At 39.1% G+C, this 20,744-nt stretch overlaps 1 protein-coding gene across 5 annotated transcripts in view; it reads right to left on the bottom strand.

The window, feature by feature from the left end:
- The window catches only part of RBBP8 (RB binding protein 8, endonuclease), a 43,950-nt gene extending 31,144 nt beyond the window's left edge, over nucleotides 1-12,806 (bottom strand). Inside the window, exons 1-3 of one of the 5 annotated variants that reach the window (XM_051775017.1) lie at nucleotides 12,419-12,806; nucleotides 10,687-10,734; nucleotides 3,590-3,814 (exon numbers count right to left, since the gene is read on the bottom strand). In XM_051775017.1, coding sequence (XP_051630977.1) covers nucleotides 3,590-3,701 — 112 coding nt within the window. In that variant the 5' untranslated portion in view covers nucleotides 3,702-3,814; nucleotides 10,687-10,734; nucleotides 12,419-12,806. Of the gene's footprint in view, nucleotides 1-3,589; nucleotides 3,815-6,444; nucleotides 6,647-6,674; nucleotides 8,845-10,686; nucleotides 10,840-12,418 lie in introns of those variants that run through there. The other 4 variants (XM_051775026.1, XM_051775008.1, XM_051774997.1 and 1 more) reach the window with 4 other exon arrangements.
- Between the last annotated feature and the right edge of the window lie 7,938 nt (nucleotides 12,807-20,744).

Below are 20,744 nucleotides of genomic sequence, written 5' to 3'. Positions count from 1 at the left end.
GAGACAACGAGATAAAAATGCAGAAAGACCATTTAAAAAAATAGTTAGGAAATACAGCAAGATTTCTTTTATCTCCAAGTGTTCAGCACCTGTGAGATGTTATGTTCTATCATGCAGATCAGCACAGAAAGAGGGTTTATTTTTTTAAGTAGTTGCTATTCATCAAGTCAATTAGGCATCTGCAATTAGAACCCCTATAAAGCTTTAATGCTGCTCCACACCCGTCGGAAGGAATGAAGCTGCACAACAATGCATCTCCTGTATGAACAGGTAGTCTGTTCAGCAAGTATTTAGGATTGTAACTTTGGCAACCTGAGCCACCAATTGAAGAGGCAGGGCTCAAAAGGCCCACTACTGTGCTACAGGTAACACTATCTCCCCTCTCACCTGAATTCAGGAGGAACTAAACTAGTTACTTAAAGGTTGCATTTTTTCTTAGTTCAATGACTGCAATGAGAAGGCAGGAAACCAGTCTGTTACATTTATCCAAGAGCATTGAATTACTACATCGGGTATAATCGCTTCCTTTTGCTTTTCCAGGGCACTGCGAGTTTTTAAGCATACTCATTTGAGGAGCTTTGCTTTTTTGGGTTTCCTTATTTAACACTCTAGTGAATATATAAATCTATGTGGAATTGAACTATGTAACTTCCCAATTCAATTTTATCTTTCACACAATATTTCTATGGAATAGACAAGCTGCAGACTATATAAATCTACATTGCCTAAAGCTCCTATGAGCATTAGTAAAAGGCACACTATCCCCATTAAGGTGATGGAGATCTTCTTTAAACTGTCATTAAGCAGATTAATAAAACACACAACACTATTTTATGAACCTTGCTACTTGATTAGACTACATACCTGTAACATTTCCATTAATGGCTATGGCAATTTCTGTTGTGATGAATTTTCAAATGCATTAAATGCATTTTCCTAGAACTGACAGTGTCTGGGAAAACTGCAGAATTTTTATCACTAATGTTTTCTTGAAACAGGTTGGACAAGCTTCTGTCAGCAATGACACAGACATAATCCTACCTTAAGGGTATACAGATGGACTAGATGACCTTCTAAAATCCCTTCCAGCTCCATTTTCTGTAATTATTTACTTTTGAGGACCTTCCAGCTATTTCCTTTCCTACAGCAATCTATCAACTGGATTGCTTTCCTCATAGTTTTCTCTGCATCTCTGACTACAGTTTTTTCTCTATTGATATCTTCAGCTTTTCAGAGGTAAGGAATAATTGAAAAAAAGCTAGGCTATTTCTTGTACATGAAACTCTGCTTACACTTCTGTGCCGAAACATATATATATAAAATATATTTTTTTAGTACAGAGCTTTAGACTTGAATTAATCCTCAGAAACCACCTTGATAAGATCCATATGCACCAAGTATCTACATAATTATTTCAAGCCAGAGGTAAGAATTAACACCTGTAGAAATAAGTAACTTTACAAAAAGCATTAGTAAATTCCTTTCAATTTTGTGAGCACTGTGCAAGTATCCCACACATTCTACAGATAGGAAATAAAAGCAAATATAATCACCATTATTCTGAGCTGCTGAGCACTTCTGAACTCTACGAAAAGTCAACTGACACTGACCGTGCCCAGCATCTTTGGAAACTAGGTTGTAGGTGTCCTACCAATTGTCTCATAATGAATTTGAGCTAAATGATAGCTGTTTTGTCTGAAGAGGGCCAAAATTTGGAATTTTTTGCAAGTCATCATTTTAAAAGAGTAAGAAGCCTGATTTTTCTTTAGATAACAATGGAAAAACACACCCTTTACAATAAAGTAATACCAAAATTCAATAAAATCCATTTCAAACTGTGTGAGTTTAAAGTATTCTCTAGTCTATATTCTATAGATATAACTTACACAATATGTCCAACCATTTCAAGTTCCTGTGTCATAAATTCTACTTGTCATGGATTGTTAACAAATAATAAGAATTCCACCATTTCAGTGTTCAGTATGCTATGCATTGTACACACCAAAAGATTTTTCCTCCAACTACTAACTTTCCCTTAATCCATCTTCCACCACCTTTAAAATAATTTTTTGCTGACATTTAGATTGGAAACTCATGAGTCAATTTTAATTCTTATTTATAGACTTCAGGAACAAGCAAAGTCCAGGCAAGCCTGTGTTTGATGTTTCTAAAATATCTTCCAGTACCATTTTCTATAAGAGGATCCCCACCTTCTGAAAAAATTAACTATCCTTCAGGCATGTCTTTGATGTTATCATGGAAGACCTAATTTTACCTAACACAGTGCGGTGTAGGACATACTGACAAAGGGCTAGGCATGAAAAAGACTGCCTGGTGGCAAAATTACCTGGCCACACCCAGCCTGCATTCTAAAGAGTATCTTGCTTGCATAAAGAAAACCAAAACTTTAAAATCACGTGCTGCACATCCCAAGAAACTAGAGAAAGGGTCACTTAGCACAGCTTTCTACACGGGAGCTTTTTGTTTGTACAGTTTCTGTTGTTCAGACATGCCACGGATTGCCAGATCCCATCCTGACAGTACTTCCGCATTTACCTGTGGTTGATATCACACCCACTCCGAAAAGAACCATCAACAATTAAAAAAAAAAAGTCATTAAGAAAAAGTAAATTTTTGGTGTGTTTTGTAACACAACATAAAATTATATTTCACATGGTTAACATATACTTTTCTTTAGTGTAACAAAATGCTACTTTCTAGTATATCTTTCCTTTCAGGTATCAAAATGATAAATGTTTTTTTTTGATTGGTTGTTGGGATTTTTTGTTTGTTTGTAATAATTAACAACACGAAGTGTCACAGCCCAGTGCTGCAAACTATTGAATCTATACATGTGACTTTAGATTAGCAGAACAAAACGTTAACTTCTTATGAAAAGTTTCTAGCAAAAAAATTTATGAATACCACCTGTAAAACGATATTACAATTGCAACACATATAGTGCAATAATTCATCTTTCCTGAACTACTGAAGAATGAACAGACACTAACAGTCAATCTGTAGTAAAACTGTTATCACACGTCACAAAATATAAAGTAAGAATAAACATTTATAAAAATATTATAAATTTTGCTGAGAAAATTTAGAACACTACAAAGCGAAGGAATACTTTTCATTTCAGTAACATTAATCTACAGTGGTATTTCGCACAAGTTAGGGAAAATAAACAATGCAAATCGTTTTAATGTATCTAAAGTAACTAAAGCCAAAGAAAGAAGAAAAAAAATTCATTGAATAACATGGTTTGGAAACTTTGAATCATAATCCATTAAAGGTAAAGTACCATTTAAATATTTTCTAAGCAAGCACAAATTCCATGTAATATTGTGTTACTTTTTCTTCACTGACCTAGCAAATCATTTATACTTGTTGATAGCTTAATCCTGTTATACCAGGCTTAGGTGGTCAATCTGTAAGGATCATCTGTAATCATCCAATCAACTTTCTGCATAACTTAAGACACTAAAAATCTATTTAGTTCCACGCAAAGTATTTAGGTTCAAAGTCTTCCGGTGGCAATTGACAAATCCAAACTTTAACCTGGCAAGCCCAAACTTAAACGATTTACCTTGTACTTCTTTATCATGACATTCTTTCAGTTTGGACCACAATTCCTTGAAGAAATCTCCTGAAGGTTCTGCAGAACTAGGGCTCCCACAGCTTCCTCCAGATGCATTCATCTTGCTTTTTTCTGCTCCCAGCTTCCTTGATTTATTTGCAGAACTGGCTCACTCTCAAACTTTGTATTTTAAATTACATAGTTATGAAGCTGTTTCTGAAGACAGGTGTATACCTGTAACAACAGAATGACAACACTTATGTTTGCATGTATCAGAGTATAACTTGTAGCCATAGATGAACTACAAAATTTACTGTCTATCCTTGTTGAGGATACATATATTATATATACTTATATACTTTTATACTGACAGTCACCCTGAAGGCCCTGATGATCCTAAGTATTTTGCTGCAAAGAATTACAAACTAACAGTTTCCCTCCCCTTAAAAAGGTATCAAGTTAAAATTAGATTAAGATACTTAGGAGTCTTTATGCTTTTCCTATGTAAAGATACAGTTAAACAGAATTCCTGTTTTCCAAAAGTAACCCAAATCCGTGAGCCAAAATCTGGCTGCCAGCAAAAGCATTTGTCAAAGTTTTATCACAGATTTATTTGTGTATATACATCCTTTACATAAACATGGATTCAAATGACATCCTTTTGCAAAGAAAAGCTCACATCCCCTTGAAATCTTCCTAATTCTACAGTGAAATGATTCCCACTCCCTGATGAAAAGAAAATCGGAGAGTAATCGCAAAATTAATAAATCTCCAAAACATTAATATTTGAGGAGAACTACCAAAGTCAGATAGCTCTGTCTTAAAAGCTTGACTGCCTACACAGCTCAGGATAGTCTTACCCACAATTCTATCTGTTTTGAAGGGTTTCTTAGCAAAGATGATGCCCTCAGGTAAACTTCAGGGGAAGCACAGTACTCAAATCTGGATCCGAGCCAAGGTAAGATTCAATTTTATCGGCACTGGGTGTCCAATACTGAAACACTCCTATAATTTTTATCCTTCAGTTCCCTGTGTGTAAAACTGGCCATTCTAAGTTTTCACCATTTTTACGCAGTCAGTTTTAAACAAACACTTTTGAACAGGCACTGTGTCATTACCAGCTGGACATGGCTATCTCTATGACTCTGTAATACAAAATACAAGAAATAAAAAAAAAAATCTTGGGTTTTTTGTTCTCTTCCTAAATTAGCAGCCTGAGCAAGCAAACCACTATGTCTACATACACAAATAAAAGGAGCAATTTGCTCCCAAATTTTTGAGGCACAAGTTAGAGTTGTAGTTCAAAAGATACAAGGTCTACAATTAGCCAAGAAGCTGCATTTCCTTCCTTGAGAGTCTTCAAGCAACTTGGAATATCTGGGTGCAGCTACTGGTTCAGCTGGTCCCCTAGATTCACCATGATAAAGTGTTCAGTCCAGTGGTCAGTAACCAAGTGTAGGGCCTGGAGGCTTTGGTTCCACTCTCCTTTCTCATATCTCTGTGCACAGTTTTAAGTCACTTTTTTTTCAGTCTGGCTATCTTTAAAATGGAACAAAAATAATGGAACAAAACATTATTCTCAATAACACAGAAACACTTGAACTGTACATTTTCTACAGTAGAAGGATACTTAGACATCAAAGTAACGCTTTAACATGCTCTGTCCATAGAAAATTCAGAGCCTATTTCAGTATTTGGTTTCAACCTAGTAAATGTTATCTTCAAAGAAGTCCTTAATAGAAAATAAAATTAACTTTTCAAATTAGCAATGACTACAATTCCTCAGTGGAAGTAACAGCAATCTGCTTGCACCTCTGCAGCTGAAATGCTCCACTTTGTGTGCAGCCACATTAAGCCATCTCACAATGCTTCTTTGTGGGACCAATTGCCCAGTGACATTAGGAATGTCTTTTAAACTCTTGGTTTTCCACCTTCAACAACAGATATTTCAATCTTTTTCCTCTGTCAAGCGCTAGGGCAGTGAAAACCACAAACCTGCTTTCACTTACTGTTTTAGATTTGAGTATGTCAGATTAATCATTTCCTAGGATAAGTCGTCTGACTCTAGACAGTAAATGCTGTCCCTAGTGTTTGTTTTGGTTTTGGTTTTTTCCCCCAGTATGACTTTGAGGAAAAAAAATGCACAAAATTTGGTCGGAGTTTCTGCAAATGATTAGTACGTCGACTAAATACAAACAGAGGAAAAAAAAAGCAACTAATTTTCCCAAGCTTAACCTGTTTCAAGATCCCAAAACGATACATTGCTTCCTACAGGCGTTCAACCTGCCTTAAACTACAGGAACCCTAACAACGGTTTAGATCGAGCCTTTGACAGGCCCGGGCAGATGCACAGGTGTAAAAGTGATGGCTTATTCTCCAGTCCTAAGAAAGGGCTTTCCAGTCCTTCGGGAAAATAAAACCAAACACCTGAGCTGGATGTACAGACACTTGCAAGCAGGGACAGGACTGGAAGCTGCCTGAGGGGGGCTGGAAGCACCACGCCAACCCCTCTCCCGGATATCCTGCCGACTGACGCTCTCATAGAACCACTTAAATACGTCCATTTCCCTCTTCTTCCACACAGCATCTCCCTCCGGCGCCGTAGGGCTCTGCAGGGCTTCACGAGTGATTGCCTCCAGCAATGCCGCAGCACCGACAGCGCGCCGAGGCTGCTTATCCGTGTTTACACCTCTCCGCCGGGAACACGCCGCCTCTCCGGGATTCTGGGGAGCACACGGAGCCCCCGATCCCCACCAGAAACCCTGGGCACCAGGCCGCTCCTACAAACTCAACTCTCCTCTACCTCCCGGCGGTGAACTTTATTCTCCTTTCCCTCCTGCGCGAACACCGCACAGAAAACTCACTCGAGAGACACGCCGGGATGCTCTGGGAAATCCTGCCATGGGAGCTTCCCGCCAGGCTTGGGTCACGCCCAGCAGCCGGGACGGCCGGGGAGGGGTCGGGCATGTCCAACACGCCCCTTCCTGGGTCAGGCGGGGCAATGCCGGCAGCGCACCCGGCGGGGGCCCGGGCCTGGCGGGGCTGTGGCGCGCCTGTCCCTCGGGCGGAGCGGGAGCGGCGCGCGCGCCGTTACCTGGTTGGCTCCGGCGGCTCCGCCCGCGAGCGGCGGGAAAATAGGAAAAGCTGGAGCGAGCACCTTCCCTGCCCGGGGGGGGAGGGGCGCGGGCAGCTCTCGCGATGCGTCCGCGCTACTCTCGCGAGAGAGCAGGGCGTGAGGGTCTGCCTGCCCTCCCCTCCCCCAGCCCGGCGGGGTGCGGCAGGCGCGGTGTTCGTGTCCCAGCGGTGACGCAGGATCACGGGATCGGTTAGGGTGGAAGAGATCTCGGAGATCTGCGAGTCCAACCTGTGACCCAGCACCACCATGTCAAGTAGACCATGGCACTAAGTGCCACGTTCAGTCTTTCCTTACGCAGTTCCAGGGACAGTGACTTTACCACCTCCCTGGGCAGTCCATTCCGATGTGTAATCACACTTTCTGTGAAGAAATTCCTCCTGATGTCGTAACCTAAACTTCTGCTGCCACAACCTGAAGCCATTTCTTCTCATTCTGTCACTTGCTACTTGGGAGAAGAGCCCGACCCCCACCTGGCTACACCTTCTTTTCAGGCAGTTGTAGAGAGGGATAAAGTCACCCCTGAGCCTCCTCTTCTCCACGCTGAACAACCTCAGCTCCCTCAGCCACTCCTCACAAGACTTGTGCTCCAGACCCTTCACCAGCTCTGTTACCCTTCTGTGGACGTGCTCCAGCACCTCAATGTTCTTACTGGCCCAGAACTGAACACAGTACTCGAGGTGTGGCCTCACCAGTGCCTGGTGATCCAGATGGCCAGACTATTTCTGGTACAAGCCAGGATGCCATTGGCCTTTCTGGCCACCTGGGCACACTGCTGGCTCATGTTCATCCATCAATGTCATCAGGCATTGTCCTAGCCCTCTCCTCCTCTGCCCCAGTGCTTGAGGTTTCCACAGAGAGCTGCCAGAAGAAAGCCAAGGGGACAAGCCAGGATTTTTATCTGCTGATTACTGGGATTTACACTGAGATGCATTTGCAGTGCTTCCCCTCGCCTTCTCGATCGGAACGGTTTCCATGGTTTGTCATTTTAGCGCACAGCAGAACAGCCTGGGGCACATTTTGATGTTTTATGTGAGTATGAAAACAGGTAGGCTCATATAATTATTATAGCATAAGGCAGATGAACTTTGGTGTCACTTTTGAGACTTCTTGCAACACAATTTTTTCCCCCAAATTGTGGATCAGTGTTCCTTCATTCCTTGGGACCAACCCTGCTGTCTGCAATGAGATAAACCCCTTGATTTTAAGTTTGTAGTTCTTAGTGGTGAAATAGAAACAAAATACATCTTTTCACTATTACTGCTCTGCCTTCACATGATTCCACTGGACCATTTGGATGTGTATAGGGACACCTACAGAGACAGCTTAGTGGCATGACTAGAAGACACAGTGGTGATCAGTTTGCAAGGGCCAGTGCTGCAAACCCATACTTTCTAGATTGTAAATAGCAGTATCTAAAAAGTTATGTTTTCAGGTATTTAATAATTGTTAGGAGCTGTTCCATCTTACTCTTGTTACGTATTCAGATCACTCAGATCTCCAGAAGGTGTCATAAATATGGAACTACAGTGTAAATAGGACTGGATCTGAAATACCGTTTCAACAATTTTGAAGTATTTTGAAATACTGTCAGACAGAAGTCCAAGATGACCTGCGATTGAGCAGACTTCAAATCTGTTGTTAACCTTTGTTGAAAATACTCTTGGTTTCCCATCAAATACTTACCATGAATTCAGAAGTATTTTGAAAAAATCTTGTAGTTAACTTTTCTGCTTCTTCCTCACAGTTGTTTAACCACTTAGTTTTCAACTAAGATAAAATAAATGCGATATTCAGGAGCTCAGCAGGAGATTGCTCATATTGTAAGTTTGATCCATTATCATATCAGTACACATATGGTGAACTAAAATAATAGGTTCTGATAGACACTCCAGTCCTCCTAAATAATGCTTGTTGACAGCTTTTCATTCTACTTTTCAAGCTTCTATAATCTAAAAGTTTGCGATGTAGGCAAGTAATCATTTCCTTAGAGTTAAGAGAAACGGATGTCTTAAATATACACATAGATCTGATAAGTAGCAATAAAATAGCCCTCTTACTGATTGATGAGATATTTTACCATAAACTGTACCTTTCTTTCTATTTATAGGAGGTACTCTGGAAAATAATTATGTCATCCCTTTTATTTCCCAATAAACTGTGTGAGCAGTTTGTTCTCATATTCTCTCATGTTGAACTTTACAACAACATAAATCCACTGACTTCTACAGTGTTGTTCTTATCTACTCAACAGTAAGTGATAATGGATTAAGACTAATGGTTGAACTTTACTCTTATCTCCCTTCCAGATTTATTTGATTTCATGTATTCCATAATCACATGGCGACTGAATAGATCCCTGGCTCATTGAACATATTAGAAAATTACTGAAGAGTCTGATATTCCACATTCATCTATACTGGATGTTTTAAGCTGACTTGTCTGACTGGAACTGCATCTCGTTCACCACATAAGAGTAAACACACACCTAGACAATAAAACTGTGGGAAAAATGCTTCACCTTTGTTGAGCTTGAACAGATACAACACTTCCTGTGGTGTCATGGCTCATGTCCAGATTTCAAAATAACCCTTAACATGGCACATTAAATTAGGTGACAGAATACTTATCCACGAGCAGCTCTGATAAAAAGGGAGTCTAATTTTATCCTGGCCCATTTTAGACCTGTCTGGTCTGAAATGTTTAATCTTATAATAGTATGTGGAACTGTTGATTTTCAGGTATGCCTTAGTGGTGATACCTTTCTTCTTGATGACCGGACAATTTACCAGCAAATCAACTAATGACTGAATTTCTATTGTAAGAGTAGTGCAACGTTGCATCACAGATAACATAAAAAATCGCCCTTTATTCTCACATGTGCACCCCTGTTTTCAAGTGTAGTGCAGAGGCTGCATCAGTGTTTCAAACCATTCAGGTAGCAGCAGGCTAAATAGAATAGGGCTAAAAGAGGTTAGCAGAAGGCTTACCCTTTTTTTTGCTTATATTACTTTAAATTTAGATGGAAAGATTAAAACCAGCTTTGAATTAAAATGGGAAGTCCAATTTAAATATTTCATATGCTGTAAGCACAGTGGTAACTATTTCACTCTTTGCCTATATGTGTATATACACATACATATATATATATATATATATAAAATAGCAGGTCCTTATTTATTTTCATGAGATTGAATGGATTGCACATACACAGCCAATGTGTTCATAACCTCCTTGACTTGCAGATCTGTAACTGAGGGATAAATATAATGTTTAACTCTCTAATCATATTCATTCAACGAACTTCATGTTGCAGTTGCCAATGAGGACATCAAAGGAGACCAACTTCAGATGCAGCATATAAGAGCATGTGGCACAGTTCAGCTGCTGCCTAAATGGGATTTAAACTGGGAGTGTAGGAGGTGACAGTCCTCTGAATGGCATGATTTCTTACAGCTGGGAGGGCACACAGAGAACACCACTGCTGTCTGGCACAGGTAGTTGCTTTCTCTGGAAAAATAGGGAGGAGCCACTCCACCACCCCCACTAGTTGAATTTGATTCTTCTCAAGCTGCTTGCGTAGCCACTTTTGAAATCAAGCCAAGATCAAATTCCCTGATGCCAGTAACACTGTTCACTTTAAGAAACCCTCTTCTTTGAAGTGCTTTCACTGCTCCTCATCTGCAGTCAGAAAAAGCCAGGGCTTATTCGACTGAAACTCTCAGGTCTCTTAGAGAGTCTTGATGGAGGGAAATAAAAAAAGCAACCTGAGGGATGCTGTTGCAGGACCCCAGACCAGTGTTGCTGGTCTTCAGGCTCTAAGCAGCAGCACCTATTTGTGTTAGCTGCATGCGGAAATGTTTTGCTCCTACTGATGTTTCTCAGGGTTGCATGAGTAGTTTGAGTAGTTATGCGTGTTTATCTCAGCTGAAGTAAAAGTTTACAGATCTGTGCACAAAATCATGCCACCTACCTTTTACTGTAGTGAACGACATAAATTCAGGGCCAGAAAACAAGCAAACTGAAACAACATATAGGAAATAATATCTTACCATTTGAGAGGAAAAAAAAAGTCCCCAAACAATGGCCCCTGCTCTTCCAGCCCCCTAAAAAAAAGCAGCTGAGGAAAACCTGAATAAAACAGAACACATAAATAGGAGAGAGAGAGAGGGTGGCAAGCAGTATTTTGAAAAAGTGGTTTATTTAGTTTGAATTTTAAAAATGTGCTGTGTAAAAATCCTAAAGCTTTAGAAATCAAAGCTCTGTTGTAGCATTTTATAGTCTCTACAGAGACTTCCTGTGCAAACCATACAGTTCAACCAGCTATAATTTTTTCTTTGGAAAACGGTTTATTCCTTATAATTTTTCCTTACATATTTGATAGCAGAATCAACAGAGCTGATAAGAAAATTAAACTTTTTTCTTGATAAATGTTATTACCTTCTGTGAGAATACAAAACTTTCCCTATGCTTTTTTTCTGTTTACCCACACATAGATACAATACTGCTAATTAGAAGGTAATTTCAATTCATTGATTTTTTTTTTTTAAGTACTCAGGAGGCCTTTTTCTTGGCACTCTACAAATGAATAATATTCATTTTAACATCAACCTGGAAACAGCTGGCAAGTAAACACCTTTATAATTAAAGCTTCCTATTGTGTGCCTACCATAAAGTCTTACATAATCCTGTATAGATATATTTGTATCTAATGGTTTATATCCACTGATTCTGAATATTTTTTTTTTCACATCATCAAAGAGAATGGTGATTGTTTCCTGTAAAGATAGACAAAATTAAGATTTCCCGGGAGACGGAAGTAGTTATGTGAAGGTTTTAAAAAATGTAGCTACACAGATGGTGAGAAGATTCACATTTACTTAAGTTAAAGAGTTATTTTGTCCTAACAGGCATGACAAAACCTGTCTTCATTCCTTTCTATTCAGCTCAGCAAGTGCCTCTGTGCTCCAGTAGTTAATCAGTTACCAGATTCCACAGCTTTTGTTTTCACACTGTTTAATTTTTCTTATTTGACACAGAACCTGTGAATGGATTCAGTCACAGATACAGGTAGAACTTTCAGGTCAGCCTACTCTTTATGATTAGGACTGCTTTTTATTACCATTGCCACCACCATTACTCATTCCAAACAGGTAAATTTCTAATAAATATGTAGAAGGCAAGCGGTAACAATGTACATTTCCTGTCTTACTATGAAGCTAATTCTGAATATGTAAATCTAGACTTAATTAATTTACTTTATAAAATTGAACAATTAAAAAAGTTAGTCTGGCAAGAATTAATAACTGCACATCTTACTGTAATGGCACTATGCCTTGTCACAGCAGTGCTGTTGTGAGACAGGGATTATAAAAACACTGTATAAAAGAGAAGATCAACAGGCAATACTTAAATGACTTGCTCAAAATACTAAGTCATTGGCAGTGGAGTTTCTATCTCTCACTCCCATGCTAGGTTCATTGAACTGTCTCTCCAGTAAATACTCTTGCAGAGGAGATGATGTTGAGCTGCACACAGAAGGGTCAAAAAGCTGCAATCACAAAAATCCTGTCAACAAACACCATTGAGACGGGCAGTACTCAGACACATTAAGGAGATAGCCATTATACCACTTCAAGCATCAGAGAAATTTTTTGCTTAAGGTTATCTTAAATTAATTTTAAAGAAAGATTTTCAAAACTCACCCTTCTGTTTGAATTGTGAAAAGTTCTGTTCTTGATCGGGGTGATAAATATTTACTATTGACTTCCCCTCCAGCTATAAACCTCAAGTGTAAGTAAGATGAGGAAGCCACTGTGGACCACACTAGAGAATGCCGAGAGGAGATCTGCTGCACCTAAGATATATACAATGTGCAATGGATAACCTAATATGCCTTTCATTTAACTGGCTGGGCAGGTTTCTGCATTCTGGAGAGCATGGAATCATACCAGAATTTGTTGGCATAACAGACCCATCAGACCGGTTCCCGGGGCGCCCAGGAACCTGCCCAACCAGTCTGCATCAAAGGCTGGCCCAACATGCTGCAGCTCAGCTCAGGGAGGCTTCATACGCGGTGAATTATTCACGCCTCTGTCAACTCCCAACATACTACTCAGAGAGAATGATGTAGCCTCTAGCAAAATAATTTACCGAGGGGTGGGGGAGTGATACATCCTTTTTAAGTGTAGCAAGATCTTATTGTTATAAATTTTCTTTCATTTCATATGCAGATGCACTGGGCTAGAGGTCTTGCCCAGCATAAGTGCAAGGAGAAACAGGAAAGAAAATACCTTTTTTTTATAACACAAACCATACAGACTTATTACAACCAAATAACACCAAATTTTTAGTGTGACCAGCTAAAAACCCCTGAAATTATGCACCAAGACTTATTTATATATATATATATACCTATTGTATGCCTAGGATTCAGCATAACTTTGTTACCACATGAGAAATGGGACACTGGGAGCTTGCATGTGGAATATCCACCTTGTGACTTTGGTGGAGACCTAGGTCAGTGCAAGCCCACCCGGAATTACTGCATGGCATATTTCAAGGTGAAACAGGTCAGAGAACATGTCGTGTATGCGACATGCTTCCATAACTGCGGGGAGCTACAGCAGCTGCCCTGTTACAATATCACATGGGCTGCCACAGCAACTGCGCTGCTTCTTGTTCATGGCTGCAGGGCAAGAATACTTGCACAGCAGTCCTGCATATTGCATAGTTATTCAGGCTGTAGGCAGAGATCAGGATATGCCCCGACAGAAGCCTGCATCTGTGTAAACTTACTACTTTTTTTTTTCCCCCAGGTACAAATATAGTCCATAACTTTCAGATCTCCTGCTGTGATTGTCAGAGATGTTGAGTAAAATCAGTAAGAGCTGTAAGTCTAACACTTCTGGAAATGTGATCATGAGTACATACAGTCAGCCTGCTAAACCTTTGCCTATTTTTTATTTAGGCATCTGAATTTAAACACTCAGACTTGAAAAAATTTGCTGCATTAAATGTTGTCAAAGGCTCTGAATAACTGCAGAAAGCTATGTTTGTTCATAAAATGATCCCACAGTGGTATCATTTATCATTTTTAGATTGTGTATTCTTACCCATTTTAATAATACTTACAAGACAACTAGTGATCAGAACTGGAAGCTACCATCAAATTCAACCAGCGTTCTGCAGCACGGGCAGTATTTTCATAATTAACCAGAATATGAAAAAGTAGACATGCTGATATTTGAATATACTCAGATTATTTTACTACAGGAAAGTAACCCTTCCTAAAAGACCACATCTTATGACAGACTTGAAAGGAAGGCTCTTTTCTGAAGAGGGCAACTAACTGGCCTGAAATGACAGATGTAAGCTGTTTGTGCTTGTAGTCACACAACCTTAGGCTATGATTTCATACAGCTCAGCAGGGCTGGGCGTGGTCAGTACTTGGATAAATGATTTACAGAAAGTGCTGCAGGAAGTGGTTTTGGTGATTCAGTAGGTTTTACAGAATTATTGGGCACTAGTGCCAACTGTGATGGAGACATTGAGTTCTGGATATGCCACAGTATAGATGCTATATATTGAAGTTTTTAAGCACTCCAAAGCCCTTTCCACAAGCACTACATCTTGAGCTGTAAATCCCTGTCCAATGTGGATGAACTGTGTTTGCCTACAGTTTGTTTTCATGAGTGTCACATATTTGGATAAACTGTGTAACTGATTAACACAGGTAAATTACCACCCAAAATAGCTGTAAGACTGTATAATGTGGAAAAGGTTCTGCTTGCATAACAGACTTAAGGAGGGCTGATGTGCTTCAAAGTTGGTCTACTGCCAGCAGTGTCAGCTGGTCTCATAAAAGATACTGTCTGAAATTTTACTTCCTTCATTCTGAGTGCATTATTAAAACTGGAGTCTTATAGTGAACCTGATGGTAGGCCTTTAAAAAACATTGTGCTTGCCATTTAACTTTTTACTGGAGTCTGAAAAGTACAGGAATAAAAGGGATCTTTTCTATGTCTTCCTTTGACTTGGGAGCTTAAAGAAGACTCTTGCTCCCCCCAAACCGAAACCACCATGTACACACCTTAGAGATACAGCAGGGGCTTCTCACCAGTTGAGACTTCTCATACAGATTTGCTGGGAGGGTTGATTCATTAAGTTAGGCTTTTATATTCACTTCCACAAATAACAGGAATTTAATTTTTCATAAGTAAAAAGGTAAAGGTATAGGACAGAGAAGTTATTGTATGTATCATTACATTCTTGGATAAACATGACTTGACTCTTGTTCTCAGCCTTGTAACTCATGGCAGTTCTATTAGTACATTTACTGCAGATATAAATATTGTAGTGTCAGGCTGGCTTGCAGTTCTCTGTGAGAGAGATTGCTTTTCTTCCTGAAGAAGGCAGTAGTATTATCTGAAGTACCAAATCCTCTCTTATTTCAAATATAATTTACAATAAACGGATGTCACAGATGAATTCTCTTTCAAATCAAACCTATTATTAAATGCTTTTACAATTGAGAATAAATTATATGTAAATTGTATATGATGTATAGATCATCTCCAGCTTCCATGAAGAAAAGTCGCATAATGCTTGTGTGTGAACTCTACCGATTTATGCAGTGATCATATAAAATCTTCTCCAGAAGAGTCTGAGAGGTGCAATTCTGAAAAGTAAGACAATATAAATGGTGCAGGCTTCAACTTGTTCTTATACTGAAGGTATGCACAAACATTCATGTCTACAAGTATTCATTACAGAGAGTTTACAACATACCTCCCCGTAGCTATCAAAAGCTGTTCAGTTCTTTCACAAGCAAATTCAGATAACACACATGCCCCCACCCCCCCATTCGAGTTAGGTAATATTTCTCTCTCCTTGACTAGTTGTGTAGCAGTGTAAGGACAGAAGACTGTTGGTTCATAAAGGCACATTGAAAAATAGGCCAAGTCCTACTTTGGATAACAAAGAGAGGTAGCAGCAGTTAATTTCTGACCTAAAGGCTAACTAGAGAAAAATTACTTCAAGGGAACCAAAGGATGCAGTCTAAAGCATTTTCTGAAGCTTCTTTGAGCAAGAACAGGTTTAGAACCTGTTGCAACCAATTTGTTGATGACAACAGTGTCTCACCTACCTTGGCTGAGACAACAGGACTGGACATTGGCAGGATATAAAAAACAAATTACAAGAGAACTATCATTATTCTCACTACAAGAGTAAGGCTGATATAAAAGCTTGGCTATTTTCCTCTGAGAGGAAAAAGCCTTAAAATGTTATTATTTTTTGTGTCAGTCTAACTCTTTCTCTGCAGTTCTCAAGACTGTCTTTAACAGTTGGTCCAATTTAGTAATTCAAGAAGGGTAATTAGTTTTGTGAAGTTTTGAGTGTAGAGCAGTCTCACTATGGGCCGTAATACTACAGGAATGTTGTGAGGAAATGTAAGAGAAGAACTAATTCCTAGGAAATTCCAGCATTCTCTTCCATTCTTGGAAAGGAGGAGGGGAAAAAAGGAAATACAATCAGAAAGTAACTGAAGCACCCGAGACCATTACACTGGAATGATTATTCTGGAATGAGATTGCACAAATGGCTGGAACCTCCATTTTTGCCAAATTCAATGTGTAGGGGTACAAATGTCCAGCACTTTCTCATATAAAGAGTGATTTATCATTACTTTTTTCAGAAAAGGCTGCCACAGATTAAAGTATCCCTTGTCACTGGATTTTCTTCTTGTCTATTTGTTTGTATTTGACCAGGTTTGAATTATTATTATTATAAAGCAGATACAGATATTTAGGAATATTTTGCTTTTGTTTAAAATGAAGATTGATCTTTACAGAAGAGTTAGCATTTGCTATAAGGAGAGTTACAAAGCAGGAACCAGAAGTGGCATTGCTGTAGTTGTTTGGAGGTCTTAATAATAAATATTTTTCTGTCATTTGTCTTCTTTTCAGATGATATTGTATTAAGCAACAGGCTTCCTACATGGAAGCACAGGATATCATGGGAACCACAGTTATCTTTTCACATGCTGAAATTAGATATTTTATTTCTCTATTTTGTTATCTGCACCTTCATAGTTTTATTAAGAAGCTACAGTTTTCTATTGCAAGGCACTTGCTGAAATGTTCTTAGCATCAGGTTTCTCTTTGTGTTTCATATTGCAAAATGTAGTAATAGTTTAAATCAAACTGCTACTGAAGAAAGAATGACTAAAATTTTCACTAGGTCGCTTTTTTAAAAAAAGAATATGTATTTGTTGCTTTCTGGTTCTTTGAGAATTAGTGCTTCTACAGCTAAATGACAGTAATTTGTCAAGGGCTACTGATGTGTATCTAGAATATATAGAATAAGACCAGTCTTTCTCCATCAAAAATATCTACAAAATAGCTTTTTAATCAGTTTTACTAGCTACAACATATTGAAATTACAAGGTGCTATGAGAAGGGGTCTAAATCTGAAGTTAATTGCTGTTGTTTCAAAAGCCACCTCTTTCAAAACAATCAAGAAACCTATAGAAAACCTAAGGAAACTGATGTTTATATAGCTCCTATACCTGATTCCTCAACAACGTTCTGTGTGTCTTGGGGATATCCATAACTAAAAAGAAATTGGTATTGTCTCATATTTCTTCTGTTTGCTTTTTGTGTAGAATTACTGCATAGTTCAGGTTGGAAGGGACCTTAAAGTTCATCTTGTTCCAACCGCTCTGCCATAGGCAGGGACACCTTCCACTAGACCAGGTTAATCAGAGCCCCATCCAACCTGGCCTTCAACATCTCTAGGGATAGGAAGTCCACAACCTCTCTGGGTAACCTGTTCCAGTGCCTCACCCTCAGTAAAGAATTTCTCCCTAATATCTAATCTAAACCTACCCTCCTTCAGCTTAATGCCATTCCCTCTTGTCCTATCACTGCATGCCCTTGTGAAAAGTCTCTCTCCAGCCTTCTTGTAAGCTACCTTTAGGTATTGGAAGGATGAAGTGAAAAGAACTCCTGACTTTTGAGAGTGCTTTTCTTTGGTCTTATTTGTCATTGATTCTCATATTAAATTTAATTTTATGACCTCTGACACCTACCCACTGTCCCCACTTCAGTGTCTGAGCAGTTATTTATGTCTTGGCTTAATCATATTGAACTCAATTATTTTCTGTTAAAATTAATGTATCTAACACGGAGATTAATTTGTCCTACTTCTTTCATCTGACCTCCTCCTCTCCCTCTCTCATAAGATTAGCTCAGTTGGTCAGAGCATGGTGCTAATAACACCAAAGTTATAGGTTTGATCCCCATATGGACCATTCACTTAAGAGTTGGACTCAGTGATCCTTGTGGATCCATTCCAACTCAGAATATTCTGTGATTTCTTCAAATTCTGTCATGTTCAGCAGCTACCAAAGTACTATCTTCATTGCTTAATCTCTTGTTAGCTCTCTTAGGACTTTAAAAGGAATAGTTCACACCAGTCTGGCAGCATTATTAAAATTGTATAAGAAGAGTGGTTTGTTTCTATGCCTGATCCACTATTTCTTCTTTATCTCATTTAAAATATAGATTATCTACCTTCTTGTCAGTCTCAGGAGGAGGTATCTTCTGGCAGAGGGAGGGGAAGAGCAGTGGGAGGTGGAGAAGGTGTGGGAATGCCATCCTCCAGCACAAGCTTCTGCAGAGCTTCTGTCCACCTTCCTCTGAGACACACAGCTGGAGCCTGGACATTCACGAATGTTAAAGAGGCCGTCACTCACCTCCTTGATTTATCCAGAAGCCAACTTTGCCATTGTCTTCAAATAGTGCCAGTGATAGTGTTTGTGGATTTTCTTAGTGGAGGGCGTCAGTGAAATAATCTGCCTTAAAAAATCTATACTTAAGCAAAAGGAACTTTTAAACCAAAATTGTTAAATTAATGTAATGGCAAAGCCCAACAAACCCTGTATGAGGATAGTTGAAGTACTGGCAAACTTTGGCAGAGTAGACAAAACTGATGAGCCCACAGGATTTTTTTCTTTAAACAAAACATATGTTTCACTTTGAAACACCACGGAGGTAGCATGTCTGAGGGGAGACATGCTCAGGCCTTTTTAATACATGAACGGGATCAAACTTTTGAGAAACTAGCACGTGCACGGTGACCAAGTCCTTATTTAATACAATATGAATGTTCTTAGAGGCCTTAATTTCATGAAGAAACTATATAATGGACTCTCAGCTAGACGGCAAGTACATTACTGGACTAATTCTAGAAACAACACAACGCATTTTCCTTATTCCAAACTTTTTATGACTGAAGAGACGGGATCAACAGAAAAAAACCCAAACAAACAAACACAGAAAAGGTAATTGTGATTTAATGGTATCTTTTGTGTTAGATTTATCTTCCTCCCTCAGGAAAGCTGTATAGCTAAAACATGAACTCTTCACCTGCACAGGAAAGATGTAAACTTTGAAGTGATTCTTTGTTACAGTGATGCTGGTCAAATTTCGTTTTGCACTGTGTTTACTGTGCTGTGCATAACAACACAGCTTTTTCAATGCTCTAGTGATCAAAAGAAGAAGTACAATACAGACACAATGTAAGTATTATTGTTTCCATAAGTACTTACGAACTTCTGAAAATTCCAAGGGAAGTGGTAATTTGCCTTAAGGAAAGCGTAGTTTTTGTGGTACTTCCATGAGCTCCTGACAGAAGGCAGGGTTGTCAGGACTGATGGTTCAGGCCACCTTTATTCCAAGCCTCCACCTGAGGCAAAGCCAGCATCCAGCAGATAGGTCATGGCTGAGTCATGCTGTCTGAGAAAACAGATACTACAGGATTTCAGTGTAGTGGAGTTTTTTGGATGATTCATTTAAGCTAGACCAAATTAATCTGCAGCCACTTATACTGACTATATCAGCTAAGCTAAGTCAGGAAGTCTGGTTTGGACTGTGGATTTCAGTGATTAGACAACTTTTTGGATTTGCTCAGTGCAATCAGTTTAAAATCTCATCTTTCATCAGTGTGTCTGACATGGGAAGATTAGAGAAAAGTAAGCTAAGGCATGAATTTACAGCACTCTGGCTACTTTGCCCTGTTCCCTTCCAAACAAACCCTTGTATTAAGTTTAAGTATATCCTACTGTCAAAGTGGACCAACTAGTGAACCCTGATGGCATTCCCTAGACTTCTTGGCAGTGGTTACCTTGTACAGCTGGGACTTAAGTTAATCTGCTGAAGCTTGCTCTATCCCACATGTGAGATTCATTTGTATTCTTCCATGACTAGCACAAAGTGGGCAGAAATGTCAGTAAGCCTGACCTGGAGCATCTCGTCTAAACTGGTGCTTGTACCAGTAAAGTGTGTAGATTAATTGGGTGCTATGTAATTCAGGTATCCACCCTTTTTGCAAGTTCTCACAGTATGTTCTTCTTTAGGAAATAAATCACATTTTAAGAGATGTGTTTTTGAAAGTAAAATAATTGGAATTTGATCTAGAGTTAAAAAAACCTCTACTTGTTCAGTGTAAAGGACTTGAGTATCTCTATTTGTAAATCAGCAATGTGATTTTCTTCTCACCTAAGCATCTAAGAATCAGAACACAGTGGTGAAACCATTCTTTTTTTGGCCCAACACTGAGAAAAATGCACCCTCTAGAATTGACACAACCACATTTATGAGATGTGTCCCCCCCACCCCTGTGTGCACCCTAATAATCTGTTTCTAGCTAAAACTAACTGGGTAACAACAATCACTCTCAGCTGGCCCAAATACAGACTCTCCACCTACCTCCTTATAACTGGGCTGACTCATACACAACTGAGACCAGACAGTATGCTGTGTAAAATGGCAGCAAATAGGAACCTAAAAGGCAGCAAAGAATACTGACTAACAAACCCTGTTTGAATTAAGTGAATGAAAATGTGTGAGCTAAATGCAAATGTGAGAGAACACTTTCCCCCACCCAGGCAATTTAAAGTACATATGGAATAGTGAACAAACAGTGTATATGTACCTTCAGTCGTATTTTTTTCTGACACTCATGTCT

This window comes from Manacus candei, unplaced genomic scaffold (assembly GCF_025592945.1).
Source record: "Manacus candei isolate 608988 ecotype Guabito, Panama unplaced genomic scaffold, ASM2559294v1 h1tg000008l, whole genome shotgun sequence".
Lineage (NCBI taxonomy): Eukaryota > Metazoa > Chordata > Aves > Passeriformes > Pipridae > Manacus > Manacus candei.
This window is presented reverse-complemented; position numbering and strand designations above follow the sequence as displayed.